This window comes from Cheilinus undulatus, linkage group 17 (genome assembly GCF_018320785.1).
Source record: "Cheilinus undulatus linkage group 17, ASM1832078v1, whole genome shotgun sequence".
Classification (NCBI taxonomy): domain Eukaryota; kingdom Metazoa; phylum Chordata; class Actinopteri; order Labriformes; family Labridae; genus Cheilinus; species Cheilinus undulatus.
The window spans coordinates 31814288-31836849 of NC_054881.1; the positions used below are offsets into that span (position 1 = coordinate 31814288).

At 40.1% G+C, this 22562-nt stretch overlaps 1 protein-coding gene across 1 annotated transcript in view; it reads right to left on the minus strand.

Annotated features, from left to right (window-relative positions):
* Nucleotides 1–22562, minus strand: part of igsf9a (immunoglobulin superfamily, member 9a) — a 95522-nt gene that overhangs the window by 49475 nt on the left and 23485 nt on the right. The window contains exon 4 of the mRNA XM_041810322.1: nucleotides 6047–6193. Coding sequence (XP_041666256.1) covers nucleotides 6047–6193 — 147 coding nt within the window. The remainder of the gene's footprint in view (nucleotides 1–6046; nucleotides 6194–22562) is intronic.

Below are 22562 nucleotides of genomic sequence, written 5' to 3' on the forward strand. Positions count from 1 at the left end.
GTTGTATTGAAAGCTGTTAACAATGGCTAACAGTATTGAGGTGATTAGCTGGGATCAAGTGGCGACCTCTGGTTCTGAAAAATGAAGCCAATGTGGAAGTGCACAGTCATTTAGTGTATATTTAGGAAAAACCTTACTGCACACTCATTGACGCATCTCATTTGATTGACAGATAGTTTGACAAGCAGAAGCTACCTTTCTGTCAACCAGAATGCTAGCTTGCTAGCTTAAAGGAAGTCAAGCTTAGTGGGCAGGCCATTAGGTTGATACTAAGTTCCGTCAAGACAGCACTTTCAATATGGAGCCCGCCGCAGAATGGTATCAAAAGCAGTTTGAGTCCGTAAGCAGACGGCTGACGTCACACAGGCTTTGTCCAAATCTTTCTACAGTCTGTGGCTCAGATGTAGCTGTAGTGTAGCAGTAGTTTTATCAGAACTGAGCCATGTTTCTGTATAACGTAAAGAGCAAAAACAATAATAAAAGCTTTTCATGATGAAAAGGTGTTCCAACACTTCAGCCCCCCTACTTCAGATAGTTACGGGGTAGGAGGGGTTGGTTGTTGTGTAGATCAGTACACACAGTGGCTGATAGTAGAGTGATTAGCTTGGGTGTACCCACGAAAGCAGATTTGTCAGAATTGGGCATGTCTTTATTAAAACAAAAGCAAAGTGCCTCACTGAGAGCTTTTCATGATGCAAAAGATGTTACGGGTGTTACATGTGGTGTTTCCTGGTGTATCCAGAGGCTGCTGCCACAGTGGCTATTAGCTCAGTTGTAGCTGTAGGAAAGCAGCATTTTATTTAAAACTGGACCACTTTTTTTTTCTTTTGTAAAAAGAGCAGAGCCACACCAAAAGCGTGTCTTGGCACAGAAGATGTCCTTGCACATGTCTCAACAAGCCTTGGCTTGAATTTTATTCTCCGGCATTCACAATCTACATCAGCAGTTCAGGTTGCAAACTCAGTCCATATTTTATCATATCAACACTGCATCCAGGCTGATGTTCAAATTCAAATGAGATTTTTTCCCTAAATTTGATATGAGCCTCAATTAGATGTGGGTTTGAATGTTTCCTATCAGATTAGTATGGATGCAGTCAAGCTGCGCTGACTCCTCATGTAGTAGGATTTAAAAGTTTTGGGATGTTTTTTTTGCTTCATTCTGATTGAGATGATAATACATTGAGACATTTTTCTCTTGAATCTCTGTTCACGCTGCAACTTTGTCCTTAAGTCACAGCTTATTAACACATAGATGCTACTTCCAGGCCTTTGATATGCATCAATGAGGGCGCCATTTTGGCACAAAATAAGTGCAAGTCTATGACGATAAACTCAGATGTGACAATCATTAGAATATTCATTGTTGTATCATTGTATCAACTTATATCATAATGCTGTTGTAATTATTATCCCAAATACTTGACTCATTAAATAAAGTTGTTTTTCTTCTTGAAATGCTCTTCCCTATATAAGACTATCGTGACATCTGGTGAGCTAGTTATGTTATTACAATAAACTACTGAAAAAGTGACATTTGTGAGTACTCTTGCCAGTTTCAACATCTGCTGTAAAACATTTACAGACAAGGGCAGCTTAAGGTCACCACACAGACACTTCTTAAACCTTAACACCTGTCAGCAGAAGCTCTGACAGCAATTTATAAAAGTAGAGTCCAGTTTAGAGAAAAAATGGGGGTTCTAGTGATGCAGAGGACATATTACCCTGGTCTGATAAATTGGTCAAATGAGTGAGCCAACAGAGCCCCAATAGACCCTGCTGGACTGCAGATGATAAATATCACTAGTATTATTTTATTTTTTAGTTGTAATGTGTGATGAGTTAACTGGTTATTTGTCCAGTTGTTGAGTCAAAATTGTGTTCCTATGGTAAACAAACTGTTCAGGGTTGTGTTGCAAGTAAACCAAGGCCATCTTTGCCAGGCAATATCAGCTCACTCATTCTTTTCTGAGCAGAGCAGAATTAATGTGTTCTCTTACTGCATATCCAAAAGAACTAGGTCAGAGGGAGGATGTTCCAAACAACCCAAGTTTGTAAGCCCCCACACATCAGTAGCAATTGGATGTACAGTAAAACATCATGAAGAGGGACTGAGGTGCGTCAGAGCTGCTGTAGCAAAATGTTTGTCTTGAATGAACATACTACTTGATTCTAATCTGAAGTGATCACTTGCAAAAATAGAGTAGACTGTCTTTTAGATTTGATTTGAGAGAGAATTCCAAAATGGCAGCTGTCTAAACAAAGCCAGAGACTAAACAGCTTCATAATAGTGGATAATAGAATGTAAATATTTAGCTTTTATGCACCAAGAAAGTGAATTTTCTTATTTTGCGACATAGTCTGAGGATTTACACTCATTTCACTCAGACAGTTTGAGTCAATGATCTTAAATTACTTCACTTCAGCACCAGGCCTGGCTCGCAATTTCAGTTCTAGTTCATCCCAAAGCTGCTCCATGGGTTGAGGTCAGGGATCTGTGCGGGCCAGTCAAGTTCTTCCACACCAAACTCATCAACTATGTCTTCATAGTCCTTGCTTTGTGCACTTGGGCACAGTCATGTTGGAACAGAGGAGAGCCTTCCCCAAATTGTTGCCACAAGGTTGGAAGCATAGCATAGTCCAAAATGTCTTAGTATGCTAAAGCAAACCCTGAAAAACAGCCCCATACCATTAACCCTCCTCCACCAAACTTCACACTTGGCACAATGCAGTCAGGCAGGTGATGTTCTCCCAGCATCCGCCAAACCCAGACTTACCCATCTGACTGCCAAACAGAGAATCATGATCACTCCACAGAACCAGTGTCAGTGTGCTCTATACCACTCCATCCTATGTTTGGCATTGGACTTGATGATGTGAGGCCATCGAAATCCACTCTATGAAGCACAGTTTAGGTGCATACATTAATGGAAGTTCAGAATTCTTCATCTATGGAATTAGCAGGGCATTGACAAATTTTATATACCATGCGCCTCAGCAGTTGTTAACACCGCTCTGTGATTTTACATAGTCTTCCACTTTGTGGCTGAGTTGCTGTTGTTCCTAAACGCTTCCATTTTCTGATAATATCAGGTTTCACTGACAGTGAAATATTCAGCAGGGATTACACTTCATGAACCATCTCCTTGCAAAGATAACATCCATCATAGTACTATGCCTTAAGTCACTGAGCTCTTAAGAACCACCTATTTTGTATCACAAATGTTTGCAAACAGAGACTTCATGGCTAGGTAATTGATTTTATACACCTGTGGAAACAGGTCTGATTGAAACACCTGAATTCAGTTATTAACAGGTGTGACCAAATATTTTTGTCTATATAGTGTAGATGTAGTCACATGTAGTCAGTGTTGTTATTAGTGCTGGACAATTAATTGAGTGTCAATTTCAATTATGACTTTGACTAACTGAGAATATACCATGGTCTTGGTGAATACTCGATTCTGATTGGCTCTGGAAATTCCATTGGTGTCCATTAACTTCTGATATATGGACACCATTCGAACTTCACAAGTAGTTCCGGTCAAAAAATCATTACACTATTCCAGAAAAGCACTCGGAGAGCGCAGACATCCGCCATTAGCCCTATCTCCCAATAGTACAGAATCCTTTAAAAAGTTCCTGAAACCAGACGGTGATCCAGCTCACTCCCAAAATCTAATCAGTTCTTCCTTATTCCATTTCTGACATTTCCTGAAAACTTCATCAAACTCTGTCCACAACTTTTTGAGTTATGTTGCTAACAAACAAACTAACTAACAAATGAACAAACCCTCCCAATCACATAACCTCCCTGGCAGAGGTAATTAATGCCCAGCAGCTGTTAGACAATAGGAGCAACCATAGCAACCTGACACAGTCATATTTTCTTAGCAGGGAGTACAGCACTGCCAGCCTAAGGAGCCTACGGACCGGCATCAACTGTCACTTAACTGACATAAATATAATGATCGACTCCAGGTTTAAGACCAGTAACGTAAGACAGTCTAATCTCCTATAACCGATGTACGCCTTGTTTCCAGGCGCACCTTAACTCTGAGAGGTGAGTGTTGCAAAAAAAACTCACTTTCCTTCTGTTCTAACTTCTATAAACTATTGTCAGAAGATTTAAATAACACAAACCAAAAGAAAAGAAGCTATAATATCTGATAAATATTGACGTGTCTGATGGAGAATCAGCACCTGCAGGGCATGGACAGCTCTGTTTTATCTCTGTTACCTTATAGTGTAGAAGGGGGTATTATTCTGTTTATCCAAACAGCTGGTCTGCTAAAACTAAGCTTTTAATCAGATGACTGTCTATGTTAACATACAGGTTTATAGTCTGATCACATGACTGTCCATGTTAACTTACAGGTTCAAGTCTGATCACAGATGACTCTCCATGTCCCTCATCTTCATACCTTTTCATTGATAAATCTGTTAAGTAAGTACTCTGAGCGGACTAGTTTTTTGGTTCCATTGTGACTTCGGATCTATGGCCTGTCCTATTTACTAGAGCACTAAACTACGTTTACATTCCCTAAGAACATTATGGGCTTGGAATGGCTATTCCAGTTATTAGTCAAGCCCTATGGCATTGCTAAGGGAAAGGAATTGTTGTTTTAGTAAAACTTTCTATTTTGATCACAAAGTGTATAAAATTATAGATTAGTAGTTTTATTAATTATTTTCATGGGCAAGTGACCATGTTATAAGCGGGCTAACGCCCTTCGAGGTGTCCAATTATCAGGGATTAATGGACTTCGCGGAGGCAACCATCTGCTGCACATCAGACAGTTCAGGCCTCCATGTTGTCCATTAATCCCTGATAACTGAATACCTTGGCGGGCATTAGCAATTACTTGAACTGTTAATGTGCTTCATGCCATTTTGCTCACATCTCGGCATGTTCTCTGCACCCCATTCAGAGTAACTTAAACCACCTTCCTTTATTTTCCATTCTTGTACCCATCTTCAACTTCAGCAGATCGTCTGGTCCACATCTACATGCTTAAACGCATCGGTTGCTGCTGTGTGACTGACTGACGTTTGGATTAATGATCAGTTGAACATGTAAAATGATTGGAAAAGTACTGGATCTTTTTACTGGCTCTGTGCTAATGTTAGAAAAGTAGGTTCCACTAAGTTAGCGGAAGTCTACTCAGCTTCCACTTTCCTGATGAAAAATGAATTTTATTCCTCCCAAATGTTAAATGTTGTAAGGGAACAGATGTCTTAAATCACTTTGTGGGCTCCAGCAGTGCTGCTGACTGTGTCTCGGAGCAACACAGGCCCTCAGACGTCAGTCAGCACTGCCTTAAGAAACCCCACCCACAGGCATGAGGCACAGACAGTTTTTTCATTAATGTGCTTAAAAAAGGTATTATTATTGTTGGAAAAAGACCTGCCAGTATGAAATTTCATTTTTTTAAAAGAATTTTCTATCAGTGATCATGCGGAGCTCTGCCAGTACAAACTTGCATTTATTTTGAGCGGCAGTAGAGAGAGAGAGAGAGAGAGAGCAAGCATGTTGGTGTGTATAAGCCCCATGGAACACACCAGTGTGACATCTTTTAAGAGTGCCACTTCAAGTATGGTGATGATGTTGATGGCGTTTGGTCAGTCTAGTCAGCATAGCGTCTGTTTCCCCTCCATCTGTTGGGACCTGCCTTGTCTTTCATGTTGGTTACAGACACATTTTAATCAGACAAAAAGTAATGCGTTTTAATACACAGCTCCAAACACATGATGCATGTGATGCATGGCTGTCATGACGTGTGATGTGGATCCAATGCTTCACACTGTGTCTAAGTTATCTGTTTTGATTTAACTCGTGTTTGACTGACACACCCAGATGGAGCTATCTCATATTTCCAGATCAAAGGTTGTTTTTTTTGTTCAAACACGTTTCAATCCTGTTCTTTGTTCACATTTGGAGCACAGATTTAGCCTTATGAAGTTAAACATAATCCACTTTCAGCTTTAAGCTTTACAGGCAGGGAGCCAAAACACACATAAACAACACACTACTCCATAAATCTCACCAGTTACAGAAAGCAGAGTCCAAGTGCCGTTCTGCAGCTCATCTGTAGGCTCATCCAGTAAGAGGATTCGACACTCGTACAAGCCCTGGTCATCCAGCTGCAGGCCCTCCAGCCTCAAGGCGGTTATTCGTACCAGAGACACCCGCCCTGCAGAAACAGATTGAGGTCAGACAGGTGAAGCTGCAAGGGCGAGGGGCATGGCAAGGCAAACTTTACATGATGCTGATTTTATTTGACATCTCCTCAGTTTGACCTGTGTGAAGCTACTGGAGTGTGGAGCTTTGTTGTGCCGAAAAACTACATTGTCCTCGGCCTCACGCAAACACATGCACAAACACACACAAACAACAGCTAACACGCATAGTTGGAAATGTGATCTCCCGGTTGCCAGGTGACGGCTCCCTCGAGCCGGAGCGCAGCTTGCCACATCATCCCCTTTATCTTTTCCAGGCTCCAGCCCACGTCTTTTTTGGTCCATCTACTTTTCACAGTTTGTCAGACAGACAATTGTCCAGTGTGACCTAACAGCCTGAAACAGTGCGTCTGAGGAAAAACTGTCGATGACAGCATTATGTAAGTTGCACTGCCTTCTGTCTGCACCATTTCGGGCTTAAAAACATCTAAGAAGAAGCCAAACTGCAGCAAAGAAGCATCAGTGCTGCTTTAATGACCGTGGAGTGATGGTAAATATTAACAGAAGCACTGATTTCCTCTCACTATGGCAGGGTGGGACAGCAGAAAGATCCAGGAAGTTGGAGTAAGGTATGTTGGCAGAGATAACACACCTTATTTACTTTTCCAAGCTGCCAAAGGTGACTGAATCCACAGGGGGAAGAGCTGGAAGGGAGGGGTAACGCAGAGCAAAATACACAGATGAATTCACTCAGGGGATAAGAGCATTTCAAAATCCTAAACTTTGACCCCTGGCAGGTTTTTTTTCTTCTCGTGTTTACTGACTCGGTGTGATATAGGTCACTATAGCACCTCAGAGGAAAAGGCTGTGCTGAGGCAGGGAGGTTCGTGCTACCGTGACTGGGAGTTGTCTAATAAAATAGGAAGGGAAGGGTGGAGGTGAAGTGAGAATGTGACCTAATGGTACCACTCCTGCCATCTGAAAAATGTATGACTCCAAAGAATTTGAATGTGAGCTAAATTGACTGTAAGGACAGCTGAGAGGGGAGAGCATGGAGAGGAGAGAAAGAAAGACAAGGAAATTGAAAGCTCCTTAGTCAGTCTCTACCATGCATGTCTAAGTATTAAAACGTGCATTCAAAACAAGAATAAAGCAGCGCCTGGTGCATAAACAAATGAAGAATGTAGTCAAAGTAGGTGGGTTAAGCTTTGAATAGTTGACTCACACAAGCCAACAGTATTTCCCTTTCCCTCTTTCATGCCAAACTCTCTCCAGTAAAGCAAAGAAAAAAAGAAACTGTTCTTTTTGTGGACAGTTTCAACTGTATAAACAATAAATCTGCCCACCAGGGCTGTCACAACACCAAACATAGAAACTTTGATATGATTCTTGGAAAAATCAAATATTATCAACGCATGTTTTGTTACTACTGTAAAAATTTATATATATATATATATATATCCACTCTTCTCCAGGCTCTGGGATCTTGAAGAGTGGAGAGGCACAGAATCCATGTTGCTTGAAGTCCAGTGTGAAGTTTCCACAGTCAGTGATGATTTGGGCTGCCATGGCATCTGCTGGTGTTGGTCCACTGTGTTTTCTGAAGTCCACAGTCAACGCAGCCATCTACCAGGACATTTTAGAGCACTTCATGCTTCCTTCTGCTGACAAGCTTCATGGAGATGCTGATTTCATTTTCCAGCAGGACTTGGCACCTGCCCATAATGCCAAAGGTACCAAAAGCTGGTTCAATGACCATGTTTTTACTGTGCTTGATTGGCCAGCAAACTGGCCTGATCTGAACCCCACAGAGAATCTATGGGATATTGTCAAGAGGAACATGAGAGACACCAGACCCAACAATGCAGATGACCTGAAGGCCGCTATCAAAGCAAACTGGGCTTCCATTACACCTGAGCAGTGCCACAGGCTGATCGCCTCCATGCCACGCCGCACTGATGCAGTAATTCATGCAAAAGGAGGCCCAACCAAGTATTGAGTGCATAGAAATGAACATACTTTTCAGAAGCCTGAAATTTCTGTTTAAAACATCATTTTTATATTGATCTTATGTAATATTCTAGTTTTTTGTGACACTGAATTTTGGGTTTTCTTATCTGAAAGCCATAAGCATCAACATTTCAAGAAATAAAGGCTTGAAATATTTCACTCTGTAACAAGTCTATTTAACATATGGGTTTCACTTTCAGATAAGAGTGACAAAAAAAATTGAACTTTTTCATGATATTGTAATTTTTTGAGATGTACCTGTATATATATAGGTACTAAGCACTAGAGATGTGAATCTTTAAGTATTGCTTGATTCATTTCAGATCATGGGGGTTACGTTTCAATTCAGATTTCCAATTTAAAACAATTTCTGATTCACAACACGCCCCCTGTTTCTTATAGAGGTGACAATTCCAGCATCTGCTTCAGTCTGCTGTGTATTAAGGCGGATGTAAATTATTATGTTACATAATTTAAAAAAAGCTTAATGAAAGGTGCTCAAAATAATGCTTTTTTAGCATATTTGTAGTGATTTGTTTTAAAAACAACTTCTTACAGTAACAAAGAAAAGATTAACTAGTGCTTGAATCTTAATAGAAATACAATATGTGGGCTTAAGCAGGAAATGTTTTTATCAGAAACTCATTAGCGGAAAAGAGTAAATAAATCTAAAGTCTTCACTGAAAACAATGCGTGGGAGAGCTGATGTTATGTTTTAACAAGGAACTGTGCTAACAGGTGACTTCTCAGTTGAAATTACCAGTGGCTGACATGGTTACAACATTGTTAAAAAACACTGAACATGTTCCGTCTAATGTATGCTTAGGAGATATTATTTTAATGAAAAACTGAACAAAGAGGCTCTTTAAGTTTCCAATAACTGTTAATAACCCATATGCATTTGACGTGTAGTCACCAGTTAACATGGTCACTCGTTGTAAGAGCGAAAATTGGGCTTTCTTATGGAAAGGAGTGGCTCGACACTAAGGATACATTCACACTGCAGGCCTAAATGCTCACCTTTGATCTTTTCTCAGATCTAATTTTTTTTGTGCCTGTTCACACTGCAGTCAACTTCCAAAAGAATAGATATGTATCTATTTATACGAAAGTGGCCTGAATCTGATTCAAAAAGGTCAGAGTCAATGTGACTTGCACTGTTCACATAGTCAGAAAAAAATCAGATACAAGTCACATGTGAGTAAAAAAATAGATTTCATGTCACTTTTCACTGCAGTATGAACGTAGCCTATGAGCATGAAACTTGTAGTTCATTTCCTAGACCCATCTGTGTGATGGCTCTTGATCCACTGACTCCAGCTTCAGTCCACTCCTTGTGAAGCTCCCCTAACTTCTTGAATCTGCTCACCTCTAAAGGCAGAACTCATCCCTGTTGCTTATGCATCTTTTCTTCCCACACTTTTCCCTTCCAGTCAACTTTACATGAATAAGCTTTGCTAGAGCGTCTGAGAACAGCCCGCCATTTCAGTAGTGACCTTCTGTGGCTTACCCTCCTTGTGAAAGGTGTCTGTTAGTCCTCTGGACAAAAGTCAATCAGCAGTCTTCCTTATGATTGTAGTTGTGTCTACTGAACCAGAGTGAGAGAAAGCTGTAATGCTGTAAACAATCATAGAAATTTGTATTACTGGGAAAAAAATGAGCTTTTTCATGGTATTCTTATTTTTTGAGATGCATTCGGGAAGGTTCCATTGTAAAGGGGGCAGCTTTTTATTTTGTGCACTGTCAGGGGGTTGCTACATTGCTGTTTTTAGTTCTAAAAAGGCAGAGAGAGCTAGGTTTTACTGTTAAACATATGCTGTGTATGTTGTAATCCAAATAAATTACTTTAAGTCTTACTGAATGTCAGGATTTTAAAAACAATACATTTATAATTTATGGTAAAACCAAGTATTTATATTGTTTTATGTCTGATTCAAAAACAAATAGACTGTCACAATAAGAGGAACAGGGCAAGCTAGCAAAAATCCATTATCACGCATTCTGTTGCATACATATTGTAGCTTCTTTTTGTTTATTGTAACCTTGATCCTGAACCCCTGCATGATCAAAACTAACTCCACAGTGGTAACTTTATTATCATATTCTGACGCTTGGGGCTCCTGACCTATCATCTTTGTAAGATGAGTCGGTTGTGAGAATGTGTGGCCTGTGCATCGCTCTAGCCACATAAAAGAACTGTTTTCCCTAATTTGGTGTGAAAAATGTGCCTCGCCTGCTCAGAGTCCTGACCTTAACTCCATCCAGTGCCTTTAGGGGGGAACCGAAACACTGACTGTACATTAGACCTTATCAGCCAACATCAGCATCAGATCTGCCTAATGTTCTAAAGTGAGCAAACCCTGCAGCCAGGTTTACAGATCAGGAGGAAAGAAAATAAAGGGTAGAGAGTGAGCATTAGGTTAGTGCAGCAGATTAATAACAGTTTTTGAACTGCATGTAGAGCAACCAAGAGGTGAGGTTTAATATTCAAAAACCTAAAATACCATAATGTCACCTTTAAATATGCTATCAGGGCGAACCACTCCCTTTTTCACAACAAAGCTAAGGAAATAACTTACCTTTTCAATTTGGTGGAACCTAGAGCAGAACCACAACCTAACCGTTTAAAGTAAAATGGTATCTCTAAATAGGCTCATTTTAACAGCATTTTCACAGCAACATCCTCAATTTCCTTCCACAGCTCCAGGGAGCGACAGGTGTCATGGCATGCCCCCTTGTTGGGTTATCATCTGGGCTAACTTCATTCAGCCCACAAGCCAATGACCTCTACCCAATGATACAAATGTAGCTTTACAGAGATGCAAGGTAACAAACCATCTTTTAACGTAAGACCTGATCTACTTTCACTTTTATACCTACTAATGACAATTTCCATGCAGTGTTAGCATCATGTTAACAAACTATGACCCTGTTTATACCTTGCATTCAATGGCTCTTAACATCCGTTTTGAGTATCTGTATAGTGAGTTGGCTACACTTCAACAGTGCGTCTTTAGTGACAACCTGCAATCAGCATTCACTCACCCCCATTTAGCAACAAGCTTAGGGGCAAGTGGTGCCTCTTTAGCAACTTTTCTCCCTAATTTGGCATCAAAATGCTTTTGAAAGAGCAGTGATATTCTGTTAAGCAAATAAGCCTTGGGAGGTACTGGTTAGACTGAGAAGACAGTTAAATTCAAGACAACAGTTGATGACTGAGTAGTGATGTCATTTGAAAGCTTGCTATTTGTTGGTTTTTAATAGACATTAAAAAGCCAACAGGGTACCAAATCCAGGTCTCTAAAAAAAGGGATTTGGGGTGCAGATGGCCTAGTGGTTTAAGGCGTGCCCCATGTACGTGGGTAGCCTGGATTCAAATGCGACCTGTGGCTACTTTCCCACATGTCTCTCCTGCACTCTCTCATCCCTGTTTCCGACTCTCTCCCATGTCCTCATCTATGAATAAAGGCATAAAAAGCTCAGAAAAATATATAAAAGGGATTTAATTCCCATCACTACTAGTTAAGCCGAGAGTGCACTGTGCAAATTTCATCCTATTCTGCCAACCAATTTTTCAGTTGTATATTTCGCTTGGAAGTCGCGCTGACTTTTCATCAAATTGTTTGTCATTTGTCATGCTGTGTATAGAGGGATACGGCAGCCACAACCTATGGCCTGGCCAGCTGCTCCAGACTGGTCTGATGTATTTCTGACAAGTTTGATATTTTGGTCGTAAAACTCCAGACACTCCCAGAGCCATGAGCAGAATCCTCAACTTTGGGGTATTTTCCCCCTTATAAACCATCAGGCAATGTCCTACACCACCATAAGAACAGCAGGAATGACATCCCCCTCCCAATAATGAAGAAAATACACAGGAAGTAAATATTCCTCCGGTGGTAATGATGCTGTTTGTGTGTGTTACAGAGAGAGATTTAAGGGAGAGAGAAAGACAGAGAGGATATGACAAGATATGACTTCAGACTCAGTGTGTGGGACTTTTTCAGTAATCTCTACATTTTCTGGCAGAGTCTTCCCGACTTCACTCTTACAGTGAGTTCTCAGGTCGTGTGCGTTGGTCATGCGATGTAAGCCATTCAATCGTACAGTGTTAGCTGACATTTCACCACGACTGTCATAGAGTGGGCTTGAGACTGCACAGTGTATAACCAGCTTTAGGCTGCATGGATAGTCATGAATACTAACTGCTTATAGGTGGACTACCACAGATTGCCATTACTTTAACGTGTGCCTGTACTAGTAATGTCTACACCACCAGAAGGCATCCCAGACCACCTTTATATATAGTCTGAACTATCACATATCAAACTCTTCTCAGCATACATTGAACTGCATCCATGCCTAGCATCAAGGATTGACATTTACTATCTGAGTGCCTGAAGAACAATCTGTGTTAAATGTAAGGTATTAATGGGGACCCCCATGGAGATTTTTTTTTTTTCCATCAGTGTTTTCGTGTAAACATTTCACGTTATAGGATGCTGGATGAAAAGGAACATTTCATGCCTTTAGATGTACTTGAAATGAGATGTGCTTTAGGAGCAAGGCTTAGGACTCAGTCAGTGAAAAGAAAAGGAGGATACTGAGCACACAGTGTGATTGCACACACTATTATAGAAACTCTACACATTCTAGGTCTGGGAATGTTGTGAAAATGTAAAGAAATTTCTCTCCAGAGAAGGAATTTTACTAAGAGCGTAAATGCACCCAACTCTGCTGGACTTGATGATTTCAGATATTTGAAATTAAAGGAAAAAATTAAATGGCGAAATGCCTCTGATTTCCTATCAGTCAGCTTTTAGTGGAGACTAATCTGCAGCATGAATACGATGGACCTTACTCCGTCAGGAGTGGATCCCTCTTCTGGTCAGTTCCCAACAGAACTGATGAAAGAAAGACCCAAGGAGAAACTATTTCAACAAGGCACCCGTTGAAGGTTTTTCATTTTACTTGCTGTTTCCTACAGTACAGGCATGGACAGTGAGGCTGGAGTGGTTTTGGAGTGATTATGTACCCCCTGGAGAGTAATGCAGGGGGTCTCTGGTGAAAGCTGCTTTGGTGACTGCAGTAGAAAAGGTTATTATTGCCTTTGAGAGTTTAGAAGAAATCAAAACGAAAACCAAAAAAATATAAGCTCTCCTTTGATACCACATATTTGCTTTGAAAAAATATGATATAAAACCTGAAAGGTAAAGAGCCTGAAATGATTCAACAACTAGGTAACCTAATAAGATTTCTACAGCAGGGACTGATAACGATACTGACAACAGGTCGATGCCCAACCCCCCCTTACCAACACTCCCTCCTCCTCCGGCTCCCTGCCTGCTCTTCTCCTCTCTGCTCACTGACTCGGCTGAATTAAATCAACCAGAGAGCAGCTTTTTGACTTCTCCAGGCCAAACAATAACCCCTATCAGTAGGATTCATGCGCTCGCACACAGGCACACCCACAGCGATACGCTCGCTCACACACACAATACAATAATTCAACCTACTGTTTCCAAGCCAAGCCCCCACCCAGCCCACCCCCACATGCTCTCAGGTGACACAGAAACACAAAACCTTTCAGTGCTGTAACCAAATACAACACTTGACAATGAAAAGGTTTCAATTTAATAAAAAAGGTCTGCTAGTTCTGCTAGAGAATTGTCTATTTTTTAAATATCAGCTGTGAAAGGAGGCAGAAAAATCAACATGAAGCATTTCTTTTTTAGGAATTCATTTGAGATTGATCAAGGCTGGTGTGAAATCCTTTGAAACATGATTAAAAACACTGATAACTGAGCAGCTTTTAAATAATTTCAGCAGTAATGGAAGGCTCAATTCATAATTTTCACATAAGATGAAAAGCATTGATTTTTGGTTTGTATCGCTGACATTTGGCACAATTTACATGCTGAGCACTGGGGTTAGACTGAGTTCCTTATGAGGAGGCAGTATTCGTCTATGCAGGCAGTTGAATTTAATGTTTCAATACATTATAGTCCTTTGGATTTCAAGCATTTTTAAAAATAACACATAGAAGAAATGCCCGCTGTTGTCATCACCTTTCTTTATGTATACAGATGATGTATCAGGATATTTATTGGGTTGTTCCCAGTGAGTGGTCTGGTTTAGTTTGTTACAGAGCAGTATGCATTTATTTGCATGTCCATTAATAGGAGTTGGAAAGGGTCCCCTGTACCGTCCTACTTTTTTGGCACTCTTCTGGGATGCCAAGCTTACCTATCCATCCCAAAAGGGTGGCGCTACACTCACAGTTGAGGGTTTAAGCATGTGACATGACTGCTCAGCTGTGCTGAGTGACAAAACATGACTGTCTGATTTATGAGGTGTGGGTGAAAATGGGTGGAAAACGGTCTGATATCCACTTAAATTCAGTATATTTAGGCTTGACAGAAATCCATACTGTCTCCTGGACCGTTGACATTGATATGTGGGCCACAAATCCCATTTCCTGACATTTATGTGGTTTTGATTTCAAGGACAGTAAGCAGAGCCTGAAGCCTGGTTCATCAGTGTTGGATGTGAAACTGAATTAATGTACATGTTTTGTAATTACGAAGCTTTATATCAGTCATTTTGCCATACTGCAGCGATTCTTTTACTTCTTTTTGCTTCAGCTTTCTTTTAAAAGATTGCTCTGTGGTTGTAAATCTGTTTGCATAACTTCAGGGTGTATTTTAAAAAGACACTGATAAATTGTAGCTGTTTGATTCTAACACCAGTAAAACATTCATTTTATTTTTAATGTCACAAATGCAACAATGGGATAACAACAGCAAACATGGGCTAAGAAAGGAAGAAAAGGGGCAGGAAAAGTGGTGAAAAGCGGTTAAAGAGTGGCAAAAATGGGTTAAAGAGACAAACGGGATAACAGCAGCAAAAACTGTCTAAGGAAGGGGAAAAAGTGGCAAAAACAGCATTTGTAGTGACATGAGGTTAAAGAAAAAGCAAAAATAGGTTGAAAGTGCAAAAATGTGGCAAAAATGGGCAGAAACAGTGACGGAAAGCAGTCTTAAAGTGCCATGAGCAACTAAATTTGAACATTACAACCCTTTAATAGGTTTAATACTTTCCAGCTCCAAAATGAAGTAATTGTTAGCCATCACACTAGCACTAGTGCTACTGATCCAACACACATGCACTGACACTATCAATAAATCATAAGTAGGAAGGGCCCATCCACTAGGTTTGTCAGGGGCACAGCCAATTCTGTGGGCAGGCCTGATAATATCGAGCTATGAAACATAATCCCTTTTCCTCAGATGCCTTGTCACCTTAGATATTATTTTACTGTATGGTTAATTTGCTGAAATACATGTTCTTAATTTTTTCTTTGAGCTAAGAGAAAGGAGAATGGAGTGTTCAGATGGTATTGATCACTAACTCAGTGCTTTATGTTTCAGCTCTATTAATGTATGTATTAATATGTTAATAAATTGTCATTTTTATAACAGAAATTAAAACGATGGCACTTTTCAGCTGAAATAATTCTGTTTACTGCTTACTCCCTACTGATTCCTGTCATCAGTACTAACTTTGATACCCTCTACAGTCCACCCTCCAAGTGAGGGTACAGGTGTCTGTGGAAACGCAAACTATTTTGGGGTTTACCGTACCAAACTGTAATCAATCAATCTGGACCACCTGGTGGAAATGCAGCTTTTGTGTCATCCCCTTTCTAGGGCAAGATTTCACAAATACACTTTGTAACCCTGTTGGAAGGGGTAGTCAAGGAGCAGGGGTAAAAGTTAGAAATGGCACTGAGCCTTACTCTTGCATGAACACACATCAGTTGGATCCAAACTGGCTTAGGGTTCTAAACATGTTGCACAGTTACTGCATTAGGCTCTGACTTGGAAGTTGAACATGGAAAATGCTAGGCATAGCTGAGGTCATGTTATTAGGGATGCACTACATCAGATTTTTACCAACATTTCCAAAATTATTTTAGCCTACGGTGATATCAATAACCATACCAATACATAAACTGCAATTTCAGTCCTCAAAACACACTTTAAATTATAAAGATGAACAAAGAAACAAACTTTAGTACCTATAACACACTTTAAAGTTCAAAGATGAAAAAAGATATTCCTTTAATAGTCCCACAAGGGAAAATTCCAAAAGTTAAAGATAAACAAAGAAACAAGCTTTCGTACTTTTAACACACTTTAAAGTTTAAGAAATGATGATAAATAATATTTTTCATTTCTGCCCATACCAATATCATGCCAATGATATTGTGCATCCCTATGTCATCCAAATATACCTATAAGCAAGACAGATAGTCTGCATTGCATTTCTAATGAAAGTATTGTACTGTATTTAAAGAGTTGTATGCAGGCCTGCCCACAGATTGGCTGGGCCCCCTTAAAAACCCAGAGAATAGGCCCTCACGAGTTGTGATATATTGATCATTTTAATGTATGTGAGTTGGATCAGTAGCACTGGTGCTAGAGTCCAGTTACCACACTTTTTGAGTTCAAAAGTGTGTTAAACTATTTAGGGTTCTGATGTTGAAATTAATTAGACAGAATACTTTTAACCCCTTGAAACATTTTTTCTGCCCATTTTTTGACACTTCTGTTGCCACTTTTTTACCAATTTGTTCTGCTTTTTGCACTTTGTGCCACTTTTTGTGCCCCTTAAAACCAATTTTTTACCACTTTTTTCCACATTCCAACAATGTTTGTCACTTTAACACACTTTGAATCCGTCTGCCGCTTTTTATCTCTTTAACACTTTGCCACTTATAATCAGCCTTGCCAATAATCCATTGTTGCCGCTTATTGCCCTTTTAACCCACTTTAGCCATTTTTCGACCATTTCTTTATGGCCCCTTTTCACAATTACTCTTTATTTTCCATTTAAGTTGTCTCAGTTTCTTCTACTTTATTCACCCAGAATCCTGACATTTGTTCATATCACAACTTAGCTTTGCAGTCTGACATAACCTCTCTAATGGTTTAGTTCAGTGTGCCTGTCTAAATTGTTAACGTTACCCTCTACATCGGATAATTATTTTGCTGACCTCCATGGGTACCCAATTTGGCTGTGCCCCAAACAATGCTCCCTTTTACCCCCCCTTATGGGCGGTCTTCGTTGTAGGGTTGTGCATGCGACTTACAACCACTTTAAACTTACCACTAACTGCTTTCTTAGCGAGGTTAACTTGGTGACTTTTATCTTTTTGCTGTCTTTCAGTGCTCTGGATGTTCTGTTTTAGACTCTATTCCACAAATTAAATTGCTTTTTGTATGAATAAGTCCCTGTAAATAAACCTGTCTTAACTGTATTATTACCTCGGCCAAGGAGGTTATGTGATCGGGTGGGTTTGTTCGTTTGTTAGCAACATAATTCTAAAAGTTGTGGACGGATTTTGATGAAATTTTCAGGAAATGTCAGAAATGGCATAAGGAAGAACTGATTAGATTTTGGGAGTGATCCAGATCACCGTCTGGATTCAGGAATTTTTTTAAGGATTCTGTACTATTGGGAGATAGAGCTAATGGTGAAGGTCTGCGCTGTTACCAATTTACACCAGGAGATGGCGGACGTGAGTAACTTCAATCCCAGCAGCATTTTTGGGTGTGTTTCTATTCAAAGTTTTGGAGTTTATGGAGTTTGAAAGACGCACGCCCGGACACTCACAATGCTGGGAGGAATAGACCAGCACCAGCAGGCAATGCTACCACCATGACGGTCCACCCGTAGCAAAGCCAATGCTTTGCCTCACTGTGTTTCCACCCCACTGAGGAGGGAGTAATTGGCAAATGCAGTGATGGGGGGCATATGGGGACGGATTCAGGAATTTTTTAAAGGATTCTGCTCTATTGGGAGATAGGGCTAATGGCAGAGGTCTGCGCTCTCTGAGTGCTTTTCTAGTTATTGTCTGTTTTAAATACAGATTTCAGATCATAGGTGAATGTTGATTTTAAACTAACAAAAGCTCATCTTTTAAATCCCCCTTTTCAAAGAAAATCAGTGTTTCTTGTAGGATGTTAAAAGGTCCACAGCACCTTAAAAGCAAATCTGCTTCTGACATTGGCAGAAGGACACAGACATTTTCTATTTTTTTTTTTTTTTTTTTTTTTTTCAGGTGTTTTCAGAAGGATGCCCAAGAGATATTGATTTTCTTTCTTCCAAAAATACAAGTGCAACAGTTTGGATATGAAGTTTTTAAATGATGAAAAGTCTGTTGGATAATCATCTTGTTTGGACTTTGCATGAAATATTCAACACCACTTCATAAGATGCGGACATCTCTGTCCCTGAGAATGGGATATTTACGGGCAGGGAGCCCACATCTTCTTCAAAGATGTCGTCAGCTCCTGGCAGGCCGCACAGAGACATTCAGGTTACGGTGAGAGAAACAAGCAGACAGGGTTTCACATGAGGTTGCTGCTTGTTGCTCTGTTAAGCTTGAGTGTGTGATGGTTTGAAATTTCAATTGAGAGCTATTCGCTTTTGTAATGAAGATGAGCAATCGCAGTGCAAACTCTTATGTTTGTCCATGTGGGGAAAGGAAGCGTCGTAGCCACGTTAGCAGAGGGTAAAATGCTCCACCTGCACACTCTGGGTTTAGTTTGATTGTGCTGAGATTAACATGGGGAGAGCATGTGAACTGTGTATTTAAACAGCTGCATTTTAATACAGGGAGCAGCTGTATGGGTGCAGAGGGACTTTCTGTCCTCTTCACTGATCAGGCACTAATCCTTTGATCTTAACTGCTCTATTACAACAAATACATTTAAACCCTTTTAGCTCTCAACTCCCTCCAGGGAGCAATCTGACGAAAATCTAATGTATCTCACACTCACAAGCTCTGCACAAGGTCAGACACAAAGAGTATCGATGGAGGAGCTGACCTGCAATTTGAAAGGGTCAATTTTTATCCTTTTAAGTTGGCAAAGAGGGAGGAATGGTGGAAAAACTAAACCTCAACATAGGGTTGGGCAATACATCCATAGTTTTACATATACTGATACATTTTCAACTAATGGCGCTTTTCCACTACACAGTTCCAGCCCTACTCGACTCAACTCGGCTCTACTCGACTCTACTCAGTTTGGGTACCTTTTCCACCAGCCCTAGTACCTGTTGTCGTTTTTTTAAAAATAGCGGGTTTGTTTCCTGTGTCGGGTATCGCGCTCCTGACTCTTCGGTGACGACATTCTCTGACCAGTCAGTGGCCGGCAGTTGTCAACGTCACCTTTTAGTATTGGCTCAGCTCGCTTGGAACCAGAGCAGAGCAGGTACTAAAAAATAGTATCTGGTACGAGGTACCGCGCCCGTGGAAACACAACACAAACTGAGTAGAGTTGAGTAAAGTCTAGTAGAGTAGGGCTAAGACAGGACGGTGGAAAAGGGCCATAAGTTATAATGTTAGACAATATTTCATGGGTTTTGCTGTTGTAAATAGATGGCAGGCCTAATGCTCTGTAGAAAGAATGTCTACAGTAAGAGCTACTAATATGCTTAATGACTATAAGATAATCTAATTTGAAGCCCTGAGTCTAAATGAGGGGTCATTATTTGAATAACTTTATTTAATTTATAAGAATTTGTTAGGAAGTTTCCATAGCTTTGCGCCATGCCTAAGCACTATTGCTAACCCCTTCCCTCTCCCCCAGGTCTGCTGTCACATTAGCACACTTGCATATGTACACTTCTCTATACAGTAAGTGGTGGTAAGCACTTGGTTTGTAAATTTTCCACGGAGAAAGAAGAAGAAGCAACCATGACTACCACTGAATCATCAAATGGGTAACAGTAGTTTCAGTTTCATACCAGCAACTGGGTCCTCTCCTACTTCCACATCTACTGTGCTGCTCCGAGGATAAAGTGTGCAGACACAGTGGTTTTTGGAGAGACAGGAGACATTTAGATTTGTCTCTACTTACTGTCTAGTATGCCGCACTCAAGCATGACTGCGTTCACATCCTCCATAGACTATGCTTGGACTATGAGCACAAGCACACCAGACATGGGCACCATGCCAGAGTCCACTTGGAGAGGTGTTCCTAGGCAAAATTCATGTGTACTCCTGCAGTCTTCTGGAAACGTGGACTACTTTTCACAAATGTTACCAAAATATATTTCTGCAGTTTAGACAGTGTTGTCTCTTACTTAGTTAAAAATATGACTCAAGATCATTACGTTTTGTTACTTTTTGATACCACCAGTCATTAATAAAGATTTTATCATTTGAAACCAGTGTTGTAAAATAACAAAGTACAGTAAAGTACAGTAATTTCTGTAACAAAATATGTACTTTTACTCTGATATATTTTCCAGGATATTGCAAGTACATATATGTGACAAAGGGAAAGATAAATCTTGTTTTGAAAGTCTATAAAGCTCATTTTGTAGGATAAAGTCATTCTGTAAATTTTGTGAGTAATCTCATCCACATCCCACACATGGAAACTTCTTTCTGTAAACACTCCTGCCTCCTGCATCATCATGCTTAAATGCACAGCTGATGGAGGAGACAGGAGTGTTTAGTAACTGAAGTTTCCAAGTAAAACCTTTTTTAAGAAAGACAGATGAAGGAGTTAAATTTGTCCATAGAAAATTTTAAAAAGAAGCTAGCAAACATTTGTGCATCTTTCTGTGCTGTGAAATTTTTGCTGTTGCATTACGATGTTGATGACAAGTGTTTATCATGATGATAAGGAGCAGTGTGAACTAGCAGAGTTGAGAACTTCACAGAGTGATCCATTGCAAGCAGTTAAGAGTTTTAAATTGTCTCTGGGCTTTAAACTTGGTATTTTTGTTCCAGCGGTATCAAATCAGTGTTATCATAGTTTGATTTTTAGAGTTTATAATTCTGTTTTGGTCAGAGCCATTATTTATTTTCAGGAAAAAATTAAATACATATGGTGTATCTCCATTCAGCTTAAAAAAAAAAAAAGATGTAAATTTGACTTTTGGTCCACATCACCCTGCCCTGCCTCACCAGAATGAATCACTAGTGTGGCTCTAAGAATCTCTACAGCAAAGCAACAGTTGGACTGTTGAAGCTTAACGACTGAGACACCTGAGAACACTCATGGCCTGAGGAGGTGAAATCCACCCCTCTCCTTCCAATTTCTAAAGCGTTAGTTCCCCATGTTGCACCTGTTACCCCCTCCATCAGCCAGTACCTGTGAGAAAGCCTGACTCTGGCATTAGATTGGATAAAGCGTTCCTTTTCAGACCTTTTGAATCTGAATAGAATGGCAGCTTTCTGTTTGTCATCTGAGAGGCATGTGATTAACATACCTGTCCTTTTGAAAGAAGGTGCTTTTCTGTGCTGGGGAGCTTTATTGTAGAGTTGAATGTACAATAAATGTAATTCACAGGCCAAAGGGTAGGCAAACTTCAGGCTTTTACTGCCCGTATATTGCTCTGCTTCTCCTGCAACTAACATCCAGTGTAATGGAGTGTGACATCAGTGTGGGTTGAAGGATCGTCTTCAGAGTCAGCGACAAAAGGCTACTGTCTTTTATGAGCCCGGGCTGAAATTAAAGTCTGCCCTGCTCCCACTTACAATAATTCATCAGCCAAGGTTCAGGCTGACTTTATTGCTATGTAAATGTCTGTATCGTATTTCCTGCTTGTCCTGGGTGAGGGAGCGGCATGCAACTCAAATGAGAATAGCCTTGGCTCAGTTAAAAGCAGGTTCTGATCCTTTGGCAAACAAACACCTAAATGCAACAATTACTGCTCTTTAATGTGTCAGGACGATGAATCTGGGAGACCAATGATTGTTCCAGGTTGTATTTAATCAGACTTTTAAATGAAAGGCTGGCAATGGTCCATACTTCTCTTACTGTCAACAAGTCCCAAAACCAACAATGAACTAATCCTGCTAACAAGGATTTTCAGTTCAGCCAGAGCCTAATTTATCGACTTCCTGTTTGACATTTTGCTTTAAAGCTATTTAAAACGTGTCACTGAGTCACACTGTTACATCGGCTGACATGTTTCTTCATTACCATGAGCACATGCACTGTGGTTTATTTTTAATTCAATCCCCCATGGATCATTCTGTAGGTAGCACACAAAATCATGTGTATTCATCCACAGCTGAAAATAGTCCTGAATAAATCCAGTATGTCTTAAAATTACATTCCCCTAAAGCGCAGTGCCAAGCTGTGCTATAGAATTAAAATATACTGTATATTTTTGAGCTTGTTTTCAAGGTTTGCATATTCAGTAGATGTTTGAGGCGAGATGCACAGTCTGGAAAGAGAGATAGGAACACTTTGCTGGTTCAGACTTTTTGTGTTATTTCTTAAAACATTTAAGTGTTGATAAGGATAAACAAATCAGTGATTTTTTTAATTAAGATCAATATAT